The 23,780-nt window shown below is 40.0% G+C and overlaps 1 protein-coding gene across 1 annotated transcript in view; it reads left to right on the top strand.

Annotated features, from left to right (window-relative positions):
• The first annotated feature begins 1,543 nt into the window (after positions 1-1,543).
• The window catches only part of CMC1 (C-X9-C motif containing 1), a 41,917-nt gene continuing 19,680 nt past the window's right edge, over positions 1,544-23,780 (top strand). The window contains exons 1-2 of the mRNA XM_084280347.1: positions 1,544-1,678; positions 13,463-13,555. Coding sequence (XP_084136473.1) covers positions 1,654-1,678; positions 13,463-13,555 — 118 coding nt within the window. The 5' untranslated portion in view covers positions 1,544-1,653. The remainder of the gene's footprint in view (positions 1,679-13,462; positions 13,556-23,780) is intronic.

Here is a 23,780-nt window from a genome sequence, read left to right as displayed (position 1 = left end):
GGGCAGTACTTGGGGATGGACTGGGCATCAGTCAGTGAGGGATGAACAATTGTTTTAATTTGCATTACTTGTATTTTATTTCTGTTATTTTCCTTTCCATTACAATTTAGTATTATATTATTGTTATTACTATTTTATTTTGTTTCAATGACCAAACTGTTCTTATCTCAACCTGTGAGTTTTCTCACTTTTACCCTTCTAATTCTCTTGCCGCTATCCTGCTGGGGGTGGGATTGGTGGTGCAGTGAGCAAGAAGCTGCATGGTACTTAGTTGCAGGCTAGGATTTAACCATGACATGTAACAATGCAGGGTATCAGAGGTATTTTAGAAGTTTTGCAGGCTCATGTAAGAGGCTACTATATGGTAATTTATTTCAGTATTCTGTGTTTTGTTTCTGGAAGTGGTCAACCTTACCTCATGTCACTAATAAGTGAAGAAAGACTGGTCAGTTAAATATACTACAGACTTATAAATAAAAGACACCATCAGATACCACCACTTTGCAGCTGAAGTGTACTTCATATATGTCTCAATGTGTTATTTACACAGGCAGACCGTAACGACACCCAGATAGTAATTTTTAACAGTATCAAACTTCTAGTAACACTATTCAAAAAAGCACTTTGCATTCTTCTATAGACCTCCTAATTTGCATAAGGTTTCAATGAGCAGCTGCACTGTTTTTAAAATTTTGCCTTAAAACTTGCATTTTTTTATAACCAGGCAGCCAATAGCCCATTTTCATTCCTCTACAGCACATCAAAAGTGTGTTTGACCTTTTGATTACTAGCACTTATTCTGCAATGTTTTACACGGCAAGGCCCTTCTCTTACATATGCAATGCTTGAAAAAACCAACAGGACTTTGACCCAATATAAAATGGGAGATATTTGGAACCCTTGATGCTCACCTGCACAGCTACAAAAAAGATGTAATCTTCTAAGTAATTGAGGTATAGAGCAGCCCAACTCCATTTCACTAGGCTGACCACTATGCCAAAGAGGAATTTCCATGATATTTTGCCTGGGTTTGTGGTGGGACACTGGATTTCCTGATTCCTCTGTCAGCTGACCACTTGTTGTAGGAATGTGACTTCTAGAGACAGGTGAGAGAGCCTTTTGCCCATACACTGAAAGCCCTTTTTACAGGGCACAAAGAAACTCATCAGTAAAACCAGATACCACTATAACTCTTATTTTCCACTTCAGGCGCTTGTGCAGTAACCACAAGACACCTCAAGGCCTCCCTTGGACATAAGCTGTGACACCTTGGCCTGCAGTCCTGTCATGGGCTACACCCACGCAGAAGTTTGCATGAGACAAACCAGCTTACTGGGGAAGTCGATGCTCTCCGTACCCGGACCTGCCAGGACACCTCAGGCCCAAAGGCGGGAAGACAGCAGTGCGGGACCACCTCACAGCCACCCCACCGCGCATGCTCTCAGGCGCCTGCACTCTCCCCGCGGCGCAGCTAGCGCATGCGCTTTAGTCTCCCCGATCTGCTTTCAATGCCCTTCTCCTATTGCGCGCCCGTCCCTGATCTCTGCCCGGTGAAGGGAGGAGGGAGCGGAGCTCGGCTGCTGCGCGCCTGCGCGATAGTACGCGAGGTCGCTGCGCAGTGTGCGCAGCTGCCGCCGTGGCGTGGAGCCGCCGATGGAGCCTCCCCCTGGCGCAGCAGGTAGGGGCGGCTGCCGCACGCGCTGGCTGCCTGGCGGGCGGGCGGCGCGCGGCGGTTCGCACGTGCAGCGAGGGGGAGGAGGAGGAGGAGGAGGGGGGGGGCGGCGGCGGCGGAGCGCCCTCCCGCCGCCCTCTTCCCGCCGCCGCCTCGGCCCGCGGGTGCCGCCGCCCGCCCACCCCGCCAGGGCTTCCTGTGGGAAATCCCCGGCGCCTTTTTTCCGCTGCCCCCTTCGCGCACCCCGGCGAGGAGAGCGGGTTGCGCCGCGCCGGGTGCTGGGAAGGGGCGCCCTGAGGGGCTCGGCTCGCTCTCCGTGAGCCTCGGCGGGCTGGGGCTGCCGCGCCGCCCGCAGCGGGCTCCCGGCGCCCGCCGTGCAGCGCTTTCCTCGCCGCGTCCTCCCGCCGTCCCTCCGGCTGCGGTCGTGACACCCGATGGCAAGACGCGGGGCGCGGCCTCTCCTCCGCGGCAGCGGGATGCTGCGGGGCCTCGAGGTGCCCGCGGGGCCTCGCTGCCAGCCGGCCTGCTGTGGGCTCCTTGTCCGGGGAACAAGTGTGGAGGGAAAATGCTGTGGTTATGCGCCCCTCGGCTTCGTGTTACCCAGCTTGTCCGAGCAGTTACAGCTGGGTGACCCCAGGAGTGAATTGGGCCCGTGTCCATGCACCCACACCTTTTTCACTCACCCACCCGGTTCCCTGAGGCAGGTGCCTTCTGCAGGGCACGTTGGTGTTGGAAGGCTAGAGAACCCAGCAAGGCGTTGGTGTGCTTCAGCAAACACAAGGTGTCGAGGCACCTGTAGCCTGTGGAGAGACCCAGCAGTTGCGACTGTGCACCTTGGTCCATATGGCTTGTGGCCACCACCTTAAGGAGCTGAAGGATGTTGGTCAAGGCCAAGCTTTCGATTTCTACTTGAGACCTGTCCTGTGTCTGGCTCTCCAGGCCTGCAAACAAGGCAGCCGTAGAGTAATCATGTGCTGGTTTTATTGACCATATCATTGAAGCATTGACATGTTATTTAAGAAAAAGCTATAAAATTTACTGCTGCGTTTCAGGTGGTGGCTGTTCATCTACAGTGCCATCTTGTTTCCTGGTTGTCCTTTGGAAAAAGTCTAGTTATTACACTAGCTTAAGTCAAGCTTTTCTGCATTTAGCATATAGCAAGAATGACAGCTCCAACTGCTGAGGTTTGTCAGGGTTCTGCTTACCAATTTATGTCGAAAATGACATTATATACCCCTCCTAATCCAGGTAGTGTTAGCTGTGGTAGGCCTACTGAGGGTGTACTTTGGGTGCGTGCTACGTGATACCTACACTGAGATTCACCTGCTGAGCAGTGGCATTGCTTACAGACACTTCTCTGAATCTGCTACCTCGTTATGCAGTATCTTGGCTTACCTCCTCCCCACCATCAGTCCCTGGCTCTTATGTCTGTTGAAAACCTCAGAACATGAACTAAAAGCAGAGATGTCTATGTGAGGTTCTAGAGAAACTGGAACAATAGCTGCAAGAGGTGTGAGCTACCGTGTTTGTGTCAGTAAGGTGTTAACTCGGATACCTCAGTGTGGTAGTTTTTAATGTTATCATTGTTAACTGCTTCTTGGCTCACATATGATAAAAAGTAGGGAGAATCATAGTTAAGTAAATTAAGTGTGAGTGATGCTTCATTTTAGGTCTGCAAATGACTAAATATTCTCATGGCTTTGCTAGGTGGTAGGATAAGGAATCCTCTGAAGCTCAGAAAGTAGAACATGTGAGTTATGTCGTGATTTGTATGGGAGTTTTTTTGACAGTGACAGTTTGAAAGGGAACTCTGGCAGTGTCATTAGGTGATTGCATCAAGTAAATAAATTTCTAGATAGGTCTGTGGACAAAAGTTTGTTACACTGTTTTGTTCTGTCCTCCTTCAGGATGAATGTGCTGCAGCCCAGCATCAAAATTGTTTTGTATGCAGCGCTTCCAAAACCATAAGGTGTTGTTTTCATTAACAGAGGTAATGGACTCTAAGAAAGCTCATTTTATTTTTAATGTGCACTTGGTTATATTTGTCATTTTCAGATGGTGATGTCTGGATCCTTAGCTGAAGATTCATGAATGTATAAAGGGGGTACAATGATTGCCAGTAGCTAAGACATGCAATACAGGTACTCAGACATTTTTGGGTGATTAAAAGCAGAGAGGTCGAAGACTGATTTTGTAATTTTCCAAAGCTACTTAAAATGTCTGTTTCTTATGGTTGTATGGGAAATCTAGAATGTTAAATAAAGCAGCAGTGTACCAGTGGAAGGAGAGAACTGGGCTTGCAGGATGGTTGTGACTTTGTGGCATGGGCAGTTATCACAGAATGCGTTAGGTTGGAAGGGACCTTTAAAGGTCATCTAGTCTGACCCCCTCCTCATTAAGCAGGGACACCTCTAACTAGATAAGGTTGCTCAGAGCTTTGTCAGTCCTGACCTTGAATGTGTCCAGGGATAGGGCCTCCACCACATCTCTGGGCAACCTGTGCCATTAGAACTTCCTCCTAATGTCTAACCTAAACCTACCCTGCTCTTGTTTAAAGCCGTTGCCCCTCGTCGTATCTCCACATGCCCTTGCAAACAGACAACTAAAACTGAGCTAGAAGAATATACTGAGAAGAATGAAATTACAGCTTCAAAAGCAGGAAAGGAAAAATAATGGGAGATAAAACAATGTTGAATTTAAAGTGAAAAATATGTAAGTAAAAGGAAGAACAGCTTTTAATGAAACTTCTTTGAGATAGTATTTGTAATCAAGAACGTAAGTTGCCACCATCATCAGGGAGATGAGTGAGAATTACCGTTTTGATACTCCTCGTGCCTTTGACCTATGTTGGGAACATGAAGGAAGAAGATAATTGTGATTTCTGAAGTTGTTTGACATGGCATTTTTAGAGAACTGATCTGGGAAAAGAACTGAAAAATAAAATATGCACTGGGTCACTCCAGTGAGTTTTGTAATACTGTGGGGTTTGAAAGGATTCGTTAGTTTAAAATCCAGAGTAATATTGGCAATCCTTCTGTTAATGTAACCAAAAGGATTTCAGCCTTCTCTTCCTCAGAGTACCTCGCACTCTGCAACTTCTGAAAACATTGGTGTTTTGATCATAGAATCATAGAATCATAGAATTGTAGGGGTTGGAAGGGATCTCAAGAGATCATCGGGTCTATTGTGTTAGTTTTTAAGATCTTCGTTTATTTCATACACACTGATAGTTAAATATAGAGGTTCAGAAAACAAAGGTAAGCATTGGTTTTTCTTGTCTCTGAATCCTTACAGTTAAAATAAAAAGGCAGGAATAATGGTCCCATTATTCAAAAGTCTTGCTCTTAATTTGCGTGTGGTGTTTGGTACTTGGAAGGAAAGGTGTGAATTTTATCTTGAAAGGAGTGGTTAAACAGCCAAATATTCAAGACCTCAGTGATTTTGGGCATATTCTTAATAATGAAACTTTTGTTTGTGATTCACATAGTTTTTCTTTATGCCTTATCACAGAATTTCTGAAAATTAGCTGAGGAGTGTGTAGTGCCATCATGGTGGGAAATCTTAGGTGGTTAGCATCTCCTCTTGAAACAACTGGGGGGGTTTCATTGGTGGTTAGATTTTCCTTTGTCCCTCCTTCATCCAAATGCTGGGTACTTTGCTCGATTTATGTAGGTTTTTTTGTTACTCATCTCTTGATTCTGATGTAAGTGATTGCACAGTTCTTAAGGTCACTGTTTATCTCTTATTTTCTGTCATCTGTTCGGTTTATATACTTAAAATACTGTGTATGATTTTTGCAGACCTTTCTCTGTTTCTTAGTCCAGGTGGAAGTAAGCAGCAAATTCTTGGATGACAGCCACTGTTGGGTAGAAAGGCCATAGAAGAAATAGAGGTTGTATATTTGGGATCATTTTCAGACAAGAGATGCTCAAAAGTTTGGGCTTCCTTCTGTGTAGACATCTAATTGTATATGTTCTATTGCTGTATTTTCCCTGTCCCAGGAAAAGCCCCAAATCTGTATTTGGTTGCAGAAACACATGTTGTCTTTGCTAAAGGGACAAAAAGTTGTGCTGAGGCTTTTACCAAGTGACACTTCTAGAAGCTTGACAGTGGGGGGAATTAAGGGTGGCTGTGCTTTTTAGACCTTCCAGTCCACAGCTCTAGTTGTTACTGACTTTGTGTTGTGTGTGTTTTGCTAGAATCCTCATCCACTGCTGTCAGAAGGGATTTGAGGTGCGGTGTTCCCCTTCTGAGTAGCTCACACCCTAAGTTTTCCTAACTGTCAGGTCTGTCGTACTTGAGCAGTAGTTCAGGATAGGTGTTAATGAACCTGCATTATTTTCAGTGGTAAATATTAAGCCCTGCTCTGTAATTAATTCTTTGGGCCCTGTAACTGACTTTGCTGTGTGATCAGGAGTGTAAAAAAAGTCTCCCTTGTGTCAGAAATCTTCACAAGCAACTTCAGGCTTGGCTTTACTTATTACTCACTAGATGTACAAGCATTTGCAGTCTGCATGTAATTAACAAATAAGTGTGCGTTGTCGAGTCTGCTTTTCCTTTTCTTTCTGGGTATTACAGATCTGCTGTAATATAGCCATTGTTCATTTTTAGCAAACAGGCTTGTCAGTATTCTCATAATCCAGTGCTGCCATATTGCAAGAGCACAAGCCCCAGAGCAAAATGTAAGATAACAAATTCAGCCAGTGAAAAAGGTGAAAATTGACTTTGAGGTGATGATAGAATGGTGAGAAGTTAAAGCTTTGGAAATTTTCCCTGGTGTTGTCATCCCTGTGTACTCCATCTTAATTTAAAATGATGTCAGTATTAGATGAAAGATCTCAAAATCTGCAATTTTTAAAATACAAATAAATATATTCACATATGTTTAATGAAGAAGAAACAGTTGCTGGGGAGAGAAGCTTTCTTTTGCTTTTAAGTCAGGGTTTCATGTTATCACACAAGTTCTTTCACTTGGATTGTAACACTTCTGTCACTTTATGTTGTCCTTTTATACTTTAAAACCTTAGTAGAGTGCGAAGTACTTAAGACTGGTTCGCATGCAAACACCTGTGTGCAAATGAAATTATCGAACTCTGTAGCGTCTTCCCTGTGCATGAAGGTGTTTGGTCCTGGTCTCTCATCAGTCAGTTCACGCTGGATGTTTTTGATTGATACCTTTAACAGGATCCTGAATTGCTTTTTCTGGTCTCAAGGTTACAAAGCAGTATGCTGAAATCATTTGTCAGTTTGGCACCTTGAACCTCATGGCAGTAAGGGCACAGAATCCTCCTCACAGGCTGTAGGATTAGGTACTTAAAGTATTAATTGCATCGCATGTAAAATTATGGTTGTAGAAAACCCCCTTGGATTTTGGTAACATATGTTTTTTTTTTTTCCTCCCATGACTTGAGTGGGTCTGTCTCTAAATTAATTTGTTCTGATGTGTGACTCGGTGTTTTCAAGGGGTTTTAAGTAGTTGATAATATATTCAATGATACAGTTTTTTGATAACTTTTTAAGATGCACATATGCGCAAATGATTTTGCACGAATTAATGTAAGATTGGCAACTTTTATTTAATACAAAGGGGTTATAAGGTAGGCAGAATGAAGGAGATGAAAATTTTGAGCTGAATGCATTCTTTTCCTGGAGGAGTAGCAAGCTATAATTATCTTTGCTTATTCAAAACACTATTGCAAGGATGCTAAAATAAATCTGAAACGGCTTTTGAAAAAAAAAAAATTAACCTCTAGAGCCAATAGATAGTTGAAAGGAATGTTTGCCAATAAGCATGCAATTAACACTGGGCTGCTACTTCTGTTATTATTAAAAGTGTAATTTTTCAGGGTAGTTTTATAATTAGTTCATAGGCAAGTGCTTGAAAACCAAACTTCGGAATAAGACGGAGTACTTACAGCTCGGAAACAGTTTTACCAAGCGACACGAAAAATAACTGAGTCCCCCAAATTAATGCATTTGAGTAACTTAGCTGTAAACTTGTTATTAAATCTCCAGCCCATCTGAACTGTGTTGTTTATACTATACGTCTGCATATGGAAAAAATGAGAGAACGGCTGGTAAACTGAAGTTTAGTAGGCTCATCACAGTTGAAAGTGAGACTGATCCTTCCAGGGAAGGAGCTGTGTTACAGTTCTTTAGAGTGGAGATCTTTAAATGTGGTATAAGTTAAAGAATGGGAATTCTGCAGCCTGTTTATTTCTGTTTTTCTTCCCTTTCCCTGTAATGACTCTGTTTCTGATACTGAGGTTTTCATTACTACTTTTTAAGTTCTATTTTTTAGCTTCAAAACCTAAAGTATCTTAAAATCTCTTCACTGCTAACTGCTTTTCTTTGATGGCAGCTGGTAGGAAAAAAGTAGTGAGGTGTATATTTCTTTTTTAAAAGTCTCTTTTATGTCTCACGTTTCTGAACCAAAGCCCCAAAATAATGAAAGTGGTTGTTTTAAAATATTTTGAAGACTGATGTGTTGGTTATTTTTTACCTTGGATTCTTGAATCTTGACTGAACGTTCTACAGCATTTTTGCTTGTGAATAACATAACTGATGTCTAAGTTGATATAACTGGGACTTGTAGAAAAACATGAGGTATACCAGTTGTTAATGAAAATGTTAAAAGCTTACTAAAGCTTTCTCTGTTCTTCATATATACACTCTTACTGAAATGGCTACAATGTTAAAAGTACTGCTTTGAGCTGTTGTTAAAAATCTGCATAGATGAGCTGAATGAAGAGAATCCGAACTGCAGATTATGTAATGAGAAATGCATGTTTCAAAAACTTTAACTGGAATCACTTGACTTTCTTCCTTGTGGATGCAGAAGATACGAGGCTTCTGTAAATATCTGGGAAGACCAAGTTTTCAATTTTTCTTAGTAATCTGTGTCCCTGCTACCTGATTTCATGAGAGAGGTGAAAGCAGAGCTGGAAACTACCGGCCAGGCATAGCTGGTAACTTACTCTCTCTTTTGCACCGTGTTGAATGAAGAGGGAAGATGATACGGCTTTTCTCAGGATACCTTTCTAGGAAAGCTTTTGTCTTGGTGTCCTCTTTTTGTAGTAGTCTTCTAAATTAATATGACAAGCTGCTACAGACTCTTTTGTTATTAGGACTGTACAGCGTCTTTGTATGTCTGTCTTTTCTTGTCCTCTTAAAGGTCTGCTGCCTACAGACAGGTCTACACCATGGTCCTCTTTTTCAAGGCCTTTCCGGATTCTGTGGGCATAGGCTAGGAAGCCAAGAGAGTATTTGTCATTTGTTTTTCCAGCTTTCAGATGCAGTAAATTTAATGTGCATTCTGTGGTATTGTAGTGGTTGTGATGCTCTTGTTCCTATTGATTCATTTCCTGACTTTTCTGGTCATTTTAACTAAAATAGTGAAAACTGTTAGACCAAGTGGCTGGACTCCTTGACCTTCCTTGGCCATAAATAGCTGTTGCAGCTGAGGGTTTTGATCAACCTCAGAAAACTACTACAATTGTAGTCTTGTGCCCTGCATATGGTGTGCAACCAGAGAACCATTTCAGGCATTGAGATTTACCAAAATCCACAGGTGTTATTTGTAAAGAAGAAGAAAAAGTTTAAATGTGTTCTTACTGTTGAGTAATTTGTGTCTCATCCCTTTGATTCTTTACGCTGGGCTGAGGTGGTACTGAAAACAATTTCTCCTTCCACAGAGGTATTCCCTTCTTGCCCTTTTGTTTTCTCCCCTTTTGTGGTGTGTTTTTTTTCTTGGAACTGCAAATTTTTACCATCAGTATTTACTTGTTATCCTTTCTGTTCCCTTTTGCCATTAGAAGTGGCAGCATTCTGGAGTGTGTTGATCTGGTCTTTAGGAAACGCTCAGTATAGTTTCACCACACAGATTCCTTGGCTGTTTCATTCCTTGGCTGTTTCATTTTTGGGGAGCTGGTGGCTTAGGTGCTGTGACACCTGCAAGCCTGCATTTGGTTTTATTTCTGGCTTAACTTCTGTGCATCTTTTTAGAAAATACTGGGCTTTTTACTGTTAGTTGTATTAAATCTACTGTTAGAAACCTGTACTCAGTTAGCTGGTGTTAATCCATCTGTCCCTTGTCATGTTTGATGCTACTAGGAAAATTCAACAGAATGTAATGTGAAGGTAGGATCCTAGACTATTGAGTTACTCCAACAAACGTGCCTGAGTTTTGACTGTTAGGGGTGAAGGAAAAGGTGTTGCTAGCATTTGCCTGGCCCTCTGGAACCTGAGGACCAAAGGCCCTCAAACAGCCTAACCAGAAGACTAGGCAAAGTGTGTGAAGGATGAGGGAGGGTACAAAGGTGTCTGCTTTCAAATGCAGAAGACAAACCGTAGGAAAACATAATTTCTCACTTGTCTGGGGATAATTTTTTTGACGTTTTGAAAATAAAAGAATAGTAGGTGTGTTTTAATATGGATTCTTCTGTAGGGACTGGTATGCAGCAAACCTGGTATTAGAATACGAATTATCTTTCTTAGTGCAGAATAGTGAACTTTCAAACAAGAAAAAATACTTATTCTAGAAACTAATACAGTTGAAAAAAGGCAAAAGGAATTGATGGTTACACATCATGGCTGTCTCATGTTTTTTGATGAAGGCTTGTTTCTGAGGTGTTGTTTCTTTGAAAGTTCTTGCCATATATGTTGCAAGCTGATTAGGTTGGATTGATCTTGATCTTGCAAGTGCTTATGGATCAGTATGAGAAATGCAGTTATTCTACATGTAAACATTTTTTTTCTAGCTGGTATCTGGTATTAATACTCGTGCCTTATTTTTCTTTAATGTTTTGTATAAATGCTAGGAATACCACCACTACACTGAATATAGTGTTTTAAAATCCTTGAGGGAAAATCACCATAGTTGTAGCACAATGGATAGTTTGGACTCAAGAGAGAATATTGAAATACTAAAGGCATTACAGCTGAAACTCGTGAGTAGATACGGTAATGCCCAAACTGAACATCTGTGTTTGAGCTATTTGGAGAGATGGTTGCACCCACATGCCTAAACCTAACCTAGACATACGATGTTTTGAATTGCTTGTGCTGTTCGTGGTTTAAAACCTGATACCTATCGACAAGCTTTCTTGTAAAATCTGTAGATGAGATTATCAGCGGTCTTTATTCCTGTTTCCTTTATGCTGTTGAATAATTACCTTTGAGTTACTGTTACAGGTCTCCTAATTCCTTGTACCGGACACTGCCCAGTGTCCTGATGTGCTCTCCTTCCTCCACTTTTAGCCTCTGCAGGTTTGGCAGTGTGGGACTAAAATGAGGGAGTTTGCCTAGACCAGAACTCTGTCATGGTTCTGTGTGAGCTGGTGTTAACACCAGTACAGTTACTTCTTGTTACCAGTCTTATATACCCCCTTGCATTTGAATAATCAAACAGCAAATTGGTAGCTTAAGAACCCAGAAATTGTTTTTGACTGTCCTGGGCTAGGAGGTGCATCTTCAATTGCTTTCCAATCCCACTTTGTCAGTGGGTGGTTGATCCTTGGGTTGGAGACCCAGTACTTTGTTGCTGTGAAGACTGTGGATGCTTCCAGCCATTTCTGCCAGTGGGGGAAAAGCCCAGCTGTCTATCCTAGGCCCTAAAAACTATGCTACCTGCTATGTTTCCATGTATGCTGGGGTCTAGAAGTTAAATGAAGTAATTAGTAGAACTCTGATCCGGAGATCTAGTTACGAAAACGAAGCACTTTTTTGCATGTATTTAATTTTCTGTTTTGAACTGGTCACGCTGTGTGGCGAAGTGTGTAATAGTGCTAATATGGGGTGAATGAGGGCGGTGGGGGGAGTATTAATACTTCCCTTTTGGTGACAACTAGCAACCAACTTGCTTATCTGTGTCCACATGCTAGGTCAGTTTAGTTTCGGCCTGCTCTAAGCAGCAGTGTTTAAATTTAAACTAAAAGGGGGGCAGCTTAGGCTGTAGCTTGTGCCAGTGGTGCCCTTGAGATGTTCAGTCTTCCTTCTTGCCCTCGTCTCATGCAGTACCCTCTCATGGGCCACTTTTTGCAGTTAAATTCTTCAACCCAGTTTGTGATGTGTCTAGTTGAAAAGTTGCCTGACAAGAAATTAATTTACCTTTAAACCAAATTAACTTCCCCTTTCAGTTTACAGCTGGGCTGCAGAGTGCATCTGTGTGGGCAGGGGGAAACAAGTGTCAGGGGGCAGGACTGCTGCAGAGGCAGCTTGCTTTGACTGAAGCTCCTACATAGAGCTGAGGCACAGAGTGTGGTGGTGATGTTTCCTGCCATGTCATTCAGATGAACTGATTTGTCCTTTGTTTTTTAAAAAAAAAAGTTTAAAAGTTTTATGACAGCTTTTTGATGTCTGTAGCAATAAATGCTGGTATGATAATTGCACAGATACGCTGGAGAAAGTTAAAACAAAGCATGTTTAATTGCAACTGGTTTATCTCAGTCATGAAAAGCATAGAAGCAAATCTTAAGTTGCATGTATGTGGTATTTTTGTTGTATTTGCAGAAAACACTTTGGTTTTTTTTTTCTGCTGTAGAAATCCCAATAAATTTTTGAGGAGAAATTTAAGTCTTTAGTTGAGATTCTGTATATTGCTCATTGTAATCCTCTGTTTTGTTGTGAGATTCCCCTAGTAATATCACATATTCGATACTGTGTAACCTCATAACACAACCTCATAGCATTAGTAGACTTTGAAAGATGATGACTGAAAAATTGCTAGAGAAATGTTTGTCTCTGTTGCCTCTTGGTCTAGAAGTAACTGAAGATACTCTGAAAAATAGTGTTTGAAAGCAGTAGGTAACTTAAATTCTGCTTCTTTCCTTTATTTTAATACATTGCACTTTTAATTTCTTTCCTCTAGATTCTTTTTAATAAGCAATTAAAAAATCAAATTATTTTCACTTATAATAACAGTTTATCTGAGAGAATTTTCATCATGTGAGCATCACAGCTGATGCTATTCTGAAGCATATCATCAACATCAAAAGGTGAATAAATAAAGTATTTGAGGAGGAAGACCAGGTATTTGGTATGACTGGACTACGCAATGTTCTGAACAAAGATCCCTTAAAGGGTTTTTAGTTCAGAAACTAAGAAGTTAAAAGCTGTGCTTGATGAATTCTCATCCCTTTATTTTGAAGTGGATTTGGAAACGGAGTAATTTTTTTTCTAAATGGTTTGTGTTTAACTATACAAAGTCTCTAGCTGTACTCAACTCTGTTTTGAGACAACAGAAAGTAAACTGCAACTGTACTTTTAAGTGCAGAATTTGGGCAGCAGCATTTGTTCATGTTAAGTTGAATTTCTCAATGAAAAAACTCCTTGGCTCTGCACTGAAGAGATTCTTAATGGTGCTCTAATATATGCTATATTTTTCAGTTTTGTGACCATGAGCAAAAAATCCAGCTTTGAACAGATAATATGCACAGAAAAAAAAAAAATGCTACTGTCCTGAAATAGAAGTAATTCTCAACCTTTGTGTAGTCTTTAGGCAGCCCTTTATTTAGCAAGGCTGAAATTACAATGTGCTGCTGGAATTTTCTCCCTTATTTTTGGTTCCTTGTGCACATTGATTGGAAGAGAAGTGTCCAGGACATTACTCACATTTGTATCTGACCAGTTTTTCTTGTCTTTTGATCTGTGTGGTTCTTCTATAGTACTTTACACTGCTTGTCTGTGATAGTTTTACTCTACTAGCATATGTTATATCAACAATGCTGTGTTATTTCTGTAGACTGACTTTCTCTGATCTATAGGTAAGAAATTTTTTTTTCACTCTTGCAGAAAATTCTAAGCTGAGACATGTAGAAAAAGATGTTTTGATTCCACAAATAATGAGGGATCGAGCCAAGGAGCGGTGTTCAGATGAAGTGCGAGGTAAGAGTCAAATATTCATTGGGAGATCAGATGTATTCACATTTGTGCCCTGAATTTAATCCTTGGTTTTGAAGTCAAGTAGTCAGAATTAATATGTATGATCTGCTTATCTGCTCACTGTGAAACCAGTAGTAAAGTGTATAAATCTGACGCGTTGCTCTGGCTGCTTGGTGATGTGAACTATTTTCCAAAATGACTTGTTCTTGAGGACACTGGAATTTAGTATGACTAATGTAAAACTTTCCACATCTCAGCCTAGACTAAGTGATGACAGAGCAACACAAGCGTTACTGTATTTCTGTATGTGATATTTGGTATATTAGATAAATGGAATTGCCTCACTGCCTTCAGGTAGGGGCTCCCTCATTATGATAAATTTATTCAGATATTCTCAGCTAACTGCATCCTTTCCCTGCCCCAGTGTTTTATCACACACACACATAAACACACGTGTTACTAGACAGACATTGAAATAGGGTGATGCAGTCCAATTTGCATGTTTTCATTTTCTTTTGGAGTGTAATGGACAATAACTCTTCAAAGCTGGGTATCACCACTTTCTTCTGAAACCCAAATGTTAATATATTCCTGGAAGAAATCAGTAACTTTTTGAAGTACCAGAAAGATGGAGCTACTTACTCCCAGGCTTACTCACAGCTGAGAATGTTGCTGTAAGAGGGATGCAGAAAAGGAAAGAAAAACAAAAAAAATGGAGGCCACAAAATTGCTTTATACAAGTAGCATGCTTTCAGTAGAGGGCACTTGGCTCTTGTCATCTTGATCTGTGCTCTGTAAACTTTTATGATTGTGCACCCCATCATTAAACAAGCTCTTAGTGTGCAATCCCCATGTGTGTATATCAATTTATAAATTATATACGTGTTATCATTATATATGATGTACATTATAAAACACAAAAGCAGAAGCTAAAAATTATGAGATCAAGATGAAATAAACAGTACTTTACAAGATTTTTATGTTTTTATCAATGGTACAAACCCCTTTTTGGTCTAAAAATATTACTATTAATATTTTTGAGAGCTATATGATAAAATATTGTAATTATTTTTAATAATCTTTGTATAACACTTTCTGATACAGCAGTTCGAAAATCTGGTTCTAAGTTCAGTTTATTTCCATTCTTGGTTTTAATGGGTGTCATAGACAAAAAGCATACCTCACAAAGATGTGTAGACCCCAACAGAAGGAGGGCAGCATTGCCTGCACTTACTAAACCATGATACTCACTTTTAAATCCCATCCACCAACGATACAAAGTTTTTTCTTGAAATTGGGCTAGTAAATGACCACCCTCCCTGATGTCAATCAGTCGTTCTTCCAAACTAATTATAGGTTTAAAACCCACAGAAACTGATTCACAAGACTTTTAATTTGATTAGAAAATTCTGTTCCTATACTCTTAAAGTGTACAGATATGAGAGGTTTTATAGGTGATGTATTTACATTGTGTTCAGCAACAAAAGCAAAATGAAACAAACATCACATGTCGAGGGGAACATATCCAAGCATCAGTTATCAAAATGCTCTCTCCGTAGCATGAGTTTCTTTTGAAAAGCAGTTTCTTTCTCCCTTTCTGTCAAATCTCACTTTCACCTTGAGGAGACGCATTAACTGTGTTTACTTTTTGGGAATATCTGCCAGGTAGCAAACTACTTGCCGCCGCCTGTCACTGCCCGAAAGGTCTGCACAGCTGGAGTGCTTGTCTCTTACAAAAAGAAAAACGCATACATTTGGCAGCTCTTTTAAGCACTTTGCCACAGGGTAACCTGCAAACCTCTGTGTGGTGTAAGAGATTTTCACAGTCATTCCCAAACTCGTTACAAACTCTGGTAAAGATTCCGCTACTTGAAGGGCTCATTTTTATAGCGTTAACTGCATCGGTGTCATCCTGTGGCACTTTGTGCACTCCTGGCTCCCAGTTCATTGCTGCAGTAGCTCACCTGCGAGTGATGCAGTGAAGGAGTTCTGTAGGTGTTGCTATCTTACCCGGGGATCCCTTTTTTATTCCAGTCAAAGCAGCTGCTCTATCAGTGGTTACTTTTGCACAGTTTTTCTACAGAACATTGGTTTGTGTTAAAGAAGCTATTTCTCATGGAGAATATACCTTCTCTGGTACATATCTCCCTTAGTGGCTCACAAAAAAAAACATTCATCTGTCAGCTTTGATTAAATTGTGCAGAAGTTAGAGGTGAAACTGAATATTTCTGATGAAAATTTTCTGATCAAATAGACAAGCTAAGCCTACATTCACATCCCTATTAAAAAAAGGTGGTAGCATCAATTCAGCTATTTTGTTGTATACCTTTTTAACTGGGTGGGCAGCAGAGACCAAACGATGGGAAATGAAGCTTGGGCTGCTTTGTGAACAGGAGAATTTATCATCTCTTAAATCTGTTGTGAAATTATTCCTGGAGTAAATCTGTCATGTTAGTACACAGGGATGTAGGTGTTAATCAGAGTAAATAGGCCATGGTCTTTATGCTATAAACAACTATAAGTTATGAATCTAATCTTTGTAATTAAGTAATCAAGACTCCAGTGATTTGGTGTGTGTGCCACAGAGTGCACATGTGTGGGTGCAATTGTGCTTTTGACACTAAGTGGCATAAGCGACTCACTTCACTTGCTCTTAGCATAGGATTTCTCTGCTTTGTGTTAATTTTGTCTGAACAACTATTAATACACCTTTGTTTAATTTTGTCCTTGAGGAAATTGTGGGTAAATGCATTGGTAATACAGGAAACAAAGCGATTCTACAAGTATGGGCCTTTGACAATTTACTTGAGCACGCTAGGTTTGTGTGTGTCCCTATGGGGAGCCCCTATACATTCAATAGTGCTCTGCATGAGCACGGGGGTCCATCTGTATACAGCCCGTTACCTTAGCCTGCAGCTATACCACCTAGAGCTGTGTGCTTATCAGAGCTAATAATGCAAGTAGTGACAGCCTGTCCAGCACGTGTTCAGGAGCCATCTAGGGAAAAGAAACCCCAAGGGTTAAAAGATAAATAAAAAATAAAAGGTTTGTTAACTCAAGAGGTGATCCTGCTACCCTAGCATGGTTAAATCAGTGACCTATTGCTGTGCTTGGGTGTTAGTGTGCCAGAGTAGTTTAGGGATGAAATAATCACAAACATGTGTCCATCTCATAATTTTCAAGAACAGTGAAGTATTTTGCCTGGTCATGTTTCATTTTTTTCATGATTGGAATTTACTTTGACTTCTTTTCAGATTGTTCCAGTATAGTTTTTGTGTGTGCTGCGTGTTTCTTAATAACTTAGTACATCTTAGTTTCAGAAGAATTTCTGTGTGTTTAAGATATTGCAGTACTAATTCAGTGAAAATGGATATATTTGTAACTTTAAGAGGGTAAAGTGCTTTCTGCAAAACAGTAGTTAATTTTCCATTATTGTACAGGAAATTTTGTTATATTTGTACAAATAGTAGCATGGGTGAGTTTGAAATAATACTTTTTCAAACTGAAGTAGCTGAAGAAGGAATGTTTATTTGCCATTGACTCATCCATTGTTTTTATGAAATAATTTCTAAAGCAAGTAAGTGGTTTTCCTTTTAAAATCTTAAAGTCTTCCTTTTTTCTTTATGCTTGATTAAGCTTCTTTAAAGCAAAATCAAAGCAAATTTCAGGAACCTGAAGTTAGCCTTTTTCATCTGAAGGTTTAACTTTAGCTTACCAAAACTCCTGTAGTTTTCATTTGCTGTGCTTTCTATGAAACCTCTGTGCTCTTAAACAAGGGACACGTCCAAAAAATTTGCAAGAGCCTTTGTTGATCTTGATGAATCTACAGAAACATTTGTTCTGTTCCTTAAGAGCAACTATTCTGTTGTTCAGAGTCACTGATTCTGATGTTTTTACCCTCATTGGTTTAGGTAGAGAAGAACTGTTGAAGACAGGAATACACAAACAGCAGTACTTTAACGATAGTCAACTCAGTTCAGTTTGATTTTGGGTAACTTGGCTTGGAAAATAAAACCAGAAGCAGCTGAGTAATTTTGACAGGTTGCAGGTTTGGACTCTGAGAAGGGTGTCTTAAGTTCAAAAAGAAAGTGCTGGATCATTGAGTCAGTTATGACATACTTGTTTGCTTTGTCTGTTTGTTGTATTGTAAAGCAACTCTCCCCACAATATTTGAGTTCCCAGAGAAAAACTTGCTCTGGAGACAAGAGAGTTTAGTTCTAAACTTCTGTCTTCTAAATTTTGTTGTCTACTACTGATACTCATACTTGGTCTGGATTTGGGCCTTTAAAGGTCACCAAGAGTGACTTGCAGATGTTTTCTGTAATTATGACTTATTTACAAGGCTCGTGGGCTCATGGAGGAAACTGAGCTGTGTGCTTTTCAGAGTGTCTGCAGGGATAGATAGTTCAAATCAGCCTGGATCTGCCATTAGGGAGGTGGTGAAATAGGAAACAATTTGGATGATTGAAGACCTGATCTGATCCTGCCTTTGACTCCGCAAATAAGAATGTGCCCATTTCTCATTTGAAGCTTGTGGGAGATTACTCATTTGGCCAAGATGACAAGTTGTTCTGTTGCCATTTTTTTTAATGGGAGGGAGGCAAAAGGGGAATGTGTCTACCTGTGCTGAATTGGGGACCATCTCTGGAGGAAACAGTTATGTTCGTTCTTTTGGCCACAGGAAGTGGGTAATTAGGGCAACTGTATCTATGTTGCTGAAAAACCCTCTTAAGATATTTGGCAAAGGCTTTAAAAAATGGTGTGGAAAGTGTGGCTGGAAAAGGACATTTCCAGGCAGCCACCCTCCTCCCATTCTCCAGTTTCCCCATTAGCCCTCTCCTCCTCAGGGCTCATGTTGATACTTAGTGAAGATGATGGGATGCAACACTACTGCAGGCTTCTCTACAGTAGAGCATGACCAGTGTCAACCAGAGTTTTGATAATGTGCAGTTACTCAACAGTCCTGTCATGGCCATTACCTCTGTCCCCGTAGGGGCCACCTGCTCTAGACCATGACCCTTACACCTGACACATCAAGGCCCATAAACCCAAAGAGATTTCTGATGGAACTACACGTGATGCTGCACATTTAAATGCCCAAGCACACCCTTAGATATTCCTTTGGAAGAGGAAAAGGAAAAATTCTTGTTATTTATACTTTCTTATCAGAAATGCAGATGATGAAATGTGTGAAATACTTTGCAAATTTCAGCTTGATGTTACTCAGTGGTGTTGCTCACTTTCCTTTGTACTGCAGGCCGGGGTCTGTTAATTGATGTGAACCCTTGCTGGATGTTGGTGGGAAGATTAACCCGTTGGCACCTATAGTCATAGTTCTGAGGTTGATGCTGGCAGATGCTGAGACTGACAGTAGTGGGGAATTACCTGACAGCTCACATTAAAAATTTTTGCTGAGTCTTATTTTCTTGAAGCAGATTAAAACTAAACCCACCATTTATAACTAAGTTTGCCCATCTGCTTTGCCTTGCTGTGAAAATACAGTCCTTAACATTTTTTTTTAAAGCACATATTTTAGTAATATCTAGAAATATAGTGATCTTCTAATTGACAGATTTTGATTGGAATGGCCCTCTGTTATGAGAATGAAAAGAAAATGCTGCCTTATACGTTCAATGTAGGCTCAATCCAGTGACTGATCTGCAGGTGGAGAAGGGGAGAAAAATGTTATCATCTGTTGCCATCTTTATTATCTGAATATTGAAATGCATTTTAGTCATATTGTGTGTGTCTCCATGACTATATATGAAGCTATTTCTCTTGTACATGTTGTACAGTTGTCAGTTATTTACATTCTTTGAGATGTTTTGATAGTGTACAGCTATATGTAGTACCAGGTGTTTTTCCCTGGTTAGTATTTCTCAAGAGCAAAATGCTATTGTTTTACATGAAGTTCTTGTTTGTGCACAGCAGCTTTTATTTCAGAAAAATGATTCAGCTCCATATATTTGCAATGAACACTTACTCTCATCACATTTAACTATGTGAATTAATACAATCTCTAGAGGGATTATGGTATATTGAGCTTTGCTTCAAGAAACTGAGCAGAGAGAACAGCTATATGTAAATTACAGTTTGAAGAAATGAGATCCTAGATCTCATGGTCTTTTTTTAATGATACTTAGAGCATTAACTACTCTAAGCTAATTTAGGGGATTTTACAGAAAAGAAATATGAGACCATGTTGTCTTGCCTCGTGGTGGAAATTTAAGTATCCTAACTAGTGTTAGGACTTGGAAGAATACGTTTGGGGAGGGAACTTAGCCGATTAGATTATTTTTTTTTCTTCTCTCCGCCCTTCCATGTCATTTCAACCCAGCTGATGACAAGAACTGGGTCAGACTGCTAGCTTTACCACTGCAACTTAGTTGTGAGGGGGTTTTTATTTTTTTATTAGGGAATGGAACAGCTTTTACAGGGACAAAGAGAAATGAAATCACTTTCAATGAAAGAAAGAGGCCTCATTATAGCCACCAACAGCAGTTATTGACAGCTACACTTCCTATTAACAAGGAGCATTTAAGAGTTTGGCTGTTGGATCTTTGGACTTGATCTAATTTGCTAGCATTAATTAGTTTCTTTTGAGCACAGACACTTGGTGCTCACAGCTATAGATTTGGAGGACTAATTAGGACAGAAAATTGAACAGAATGGGGTAAGGCATTAACCTTCAACCATTACCAGCTGGGGCTCTGATAAAGACCACAGAGTCCAAATGCTCCTATTCATGCAAAGAGTACTCTAATGAATATCAATTTCAGCCAGGTTGCCATATCCTTCAAGCACTGTCTTAGTTTTGATTCTCTTACCTGGTAGAGATTTTTAAGTGTAGATATTACAGTGAGATTGGTAGTTCAGAGTTCACAGATGACACCCTTGATTGGACACCTGTCCAGTCTTACAGTTTGGTTTTCCCAAGTTAAGAGGTTTTACTAGTTTCCAGTTAAGATCCTGAATATCACATTGTCCTCCCTCTCTAGTATAAATACATTAGCTTAGCATAGATTAATTACATGATTTAACAAATGCTGGTTTAAGTACAGGATGCCTGCATGGATTTGGGTTATTGTAGGGCATAGTAGTAACATCCACGACAAGATCACTGACCAAACTCTCAGCCGAAGGTTAAACAATGGGATCGCTGCTTTTGCAGGTTTTGAGGTGAGATGCAGTCAGTGTAGAGTGAAGTCAGTGATCCAGTTTTAGAAGGAAGACTGTTCTTACAGGCAGTGGATTGAGAGTGCTTTAACATCTGCAGTGTTAAAGTACTGTAACTGTACATAAAGGAGAAAAACAGTTGTCTTTGTCCTTTCATGCCTTTTTTTGGATACTTGGAAGTGTTGAACTTGATATGAAGATCCAAGATCATCAGTTGTTTCCACCCTTCAGTCATATCACTACTTCCTGATTGAAACTGGATCACTGCTTCTCTCTCTGTGCGACTTCTGTACCTGGAATTTCTTTTGCCCAGTGAGGACTTTTCTTTGATATCCTTTCTTCAGACCTACTTCTTTCAGGAAGGACACATTAAAAGTATATCCTGTGACTTTTGAAGAACTGAATCTCTTTGGGTCATGTCTGGTGTTGAGTGCTTTGAGGATAAGATTGCCTTCCATGCTCCAGCTGTTTTCAGTTCTCCACTGGTAAACTCTATATTGCTAGTCTGAATAGCTGGTTCCACATCTTAGTGTCCTGGTGAGGTTGATTTGGTGTGAGCTGTGAAAATAGAGAAATACAAACTTGACCATAGCTACTTTTTCCTGGGATATTTCATGGTATTTTGGTCAGTCTTTATAGAAATACTTTGTGAGTGTCCATAAGAGCAGCAGCTGGTGGATAGAGGAGACATGGTCAAGTTCTCCTTCCAACAAAAGGGGTGAGCCTAGGACTCTGATTGTTGCTGCTTCTTACTGATACTGATGTTTGTATCTTTTCCTAAGTGTTATATACAGTATTTGCTGATTCTCCTAGTTGTCTTTGCCAGGTGACATTTTGATTCTTCTGTGTGAAGTCATTCTTACTGCCATACTTGGGATTGTCAGGTGGTTTTGCACCCGTTCATTGATGGGGGTGATAATCTACAGATCCCATAGTTTATGTATTGGGAGTATTACAGGATGGTGTTACTGCAGCGTAGTTGCATGTAGCAATGCCTTGTTTGTGGCAGTACATGCAGCTTGGTAGCTGTTACTTTAACTGCATGGTCTTACTGATGCATTAAGGAGTTGCTTTGCAGTTTTGGATTATAAATCCCCTGTAGATACTACATGCAATAATAACACGGTTAGTGCTTTGTGTAAATACAGCTAATACTTTTAAGAGGTCATGCTATATTCTCTTTGCATGTGAATAAATATTTATATTGTATATGAATTATGAATATTACCCCAGGGTTACTTTCACACAGAAAATAGGTTATTTTTCAACTGCTGAAGTCAGAATGTGTTGTGTAGATACCAGAAAATAGATCTTAGTTTGGTCAAAAAGTTGCTACTGTGTATTCACAAGTGCAATAAATAGTGAGCTTTCAGATAGCCTACAAACAGTGTATTGACCTTGTAAAAAATATGTGATATTCAGAGTAAGGTAATAGGGGAAGACTTCTGTCCACCATTTTTTAGAAAACACATGAAGTTGGAAAGTCATGTGTTCTCTAATTGGTCTTTGCTCATCCAAATCACACAAACTGAAATGAAGTCTTAATTCCAGTTGAGCTAAATGGGAATCAGAATAACAGTTGCAGGTTCATGTAACCCTGGGGACTGGAGAGCTACACCTGTTGTATGTGTCTGTGTTTGGAATAGTTCAAGTCAGCAGAGCTGGTCAGAAGAAAGAGCAGGAATTGCAGGCCTGGTCAGGCTACTGGGAATGCCAATTGAAATAGTTTGGCAAACAAGTGTATGGTGGCATAAATGTTGTTCATGCTTTTGGGTGTTCTGGAAGCATCGGTGTGTGTTTAATGAAATCCCAAGTTTTACATCCTGTTTTGAGATGAAAACCTTTAAAATGTCTCTTTATGTATGGAACAGCAGTTTTAAGATTGCTTGGCTTGAGTGAGTTGTGCCTCCTGCACTTACTCTTCCAGACAGAAGTTAATGGATCCTGTGGCAACAACACTGGCAGCAAACAAATTTTTTTTTTAAAGAATAAACATTGTTGCTGAATAAAAACACTTCTTAGACATTATTGTTTAGGCTCTCTTAGTACCATCAACAAAAAATAATCTCCCTTTTTCCCAACCACAAATTTAGTTTTGTTGCTGTTACAGTTGTTTCCCAGTAGTTGTCTCCATGGTCCTGTATGGAAAAAAAAGTAGGGAGATCTGTGCTCTGAAGGGTGTTGTACTTACAGGTCTGATGCTAGAGAAGGGAGTAAAGACTACACTAATAAAAGGTCATAAATCACTTCTGCTCTATTGTCATCCCTCGGAATTTTATTTTTAACAGTTTATCACCCTCAAAAATAAGAAGAAAGGAACCTTGCAGAAGAGAGTGCCTGAAACGTGTGCTGCCTAAGATCAGGATAGATACCTTCAAATGAAGTGTAAGCATATGACAGAAGGTGAGAAGTATTTTGCATGAGGAATCAAGAGCTGCAGTGCAGATGAGAGGATGTAAAAGGGGATGGTGAAGGAATAGTAGAGCTGTACAGAGCATTGGAGGTATGGATGAGGCTGTAAATTTATGATCAGGGAGTAAGAAAAACAATGTAGCTGCTGTATTCTTGATACAAGAATGCTTGTAAAGATTTAAAGGAATCACATAATGGATAGAAGGTAATCATGTTGGGATAACAAGTAGGAAAGTAACTTAGGAGTTTTGAAGAAGGTAGTGTGGAACACTAGTGTGTGAAAACTTCCCTTCAATGATTTTTCTCTTGATATCTTGCATCGGGAAGGAATTGAAGTAGCTTTAGGGAATTTTTTACTTTAATTATGGCATTAAGGGATGTGTCTTCTTACCTTTTCTGCTAAGATGAATTTAAAGAAAAGTTTCTTTAAGTCTGAAATGCCTTTTTTGCCTCTAATAGTCCACTTCAGGATTTCCTTGTATGCCTTTTATCCCATGTAATGTCTTGCACTTTATAGGCTTCTATCTTCATGTCTCCCCTCTCAAGGGGAGATTCCTCTTTCCCCTCTGCCCCTTCAATGTAACCTAGATATAAAGTGATGCAACCTAAATATTCTTTACAAGTATAAAATCATTGTTGC

This window comes from Gallinula chloropus (genome assembly GCF_964237585.1).
Source record: "Gallinula chloropus genome assembly, chromosome: 2".
Lineage (NCBI taxonomy): Eukaryota > Metazoa > Chordata > Aves > Gruiformes > Rallidae > Gallinula > Gallinula chloropus.
This window is presented reverse-complemented; position numbering and strand designations above follow the sequence as displayed.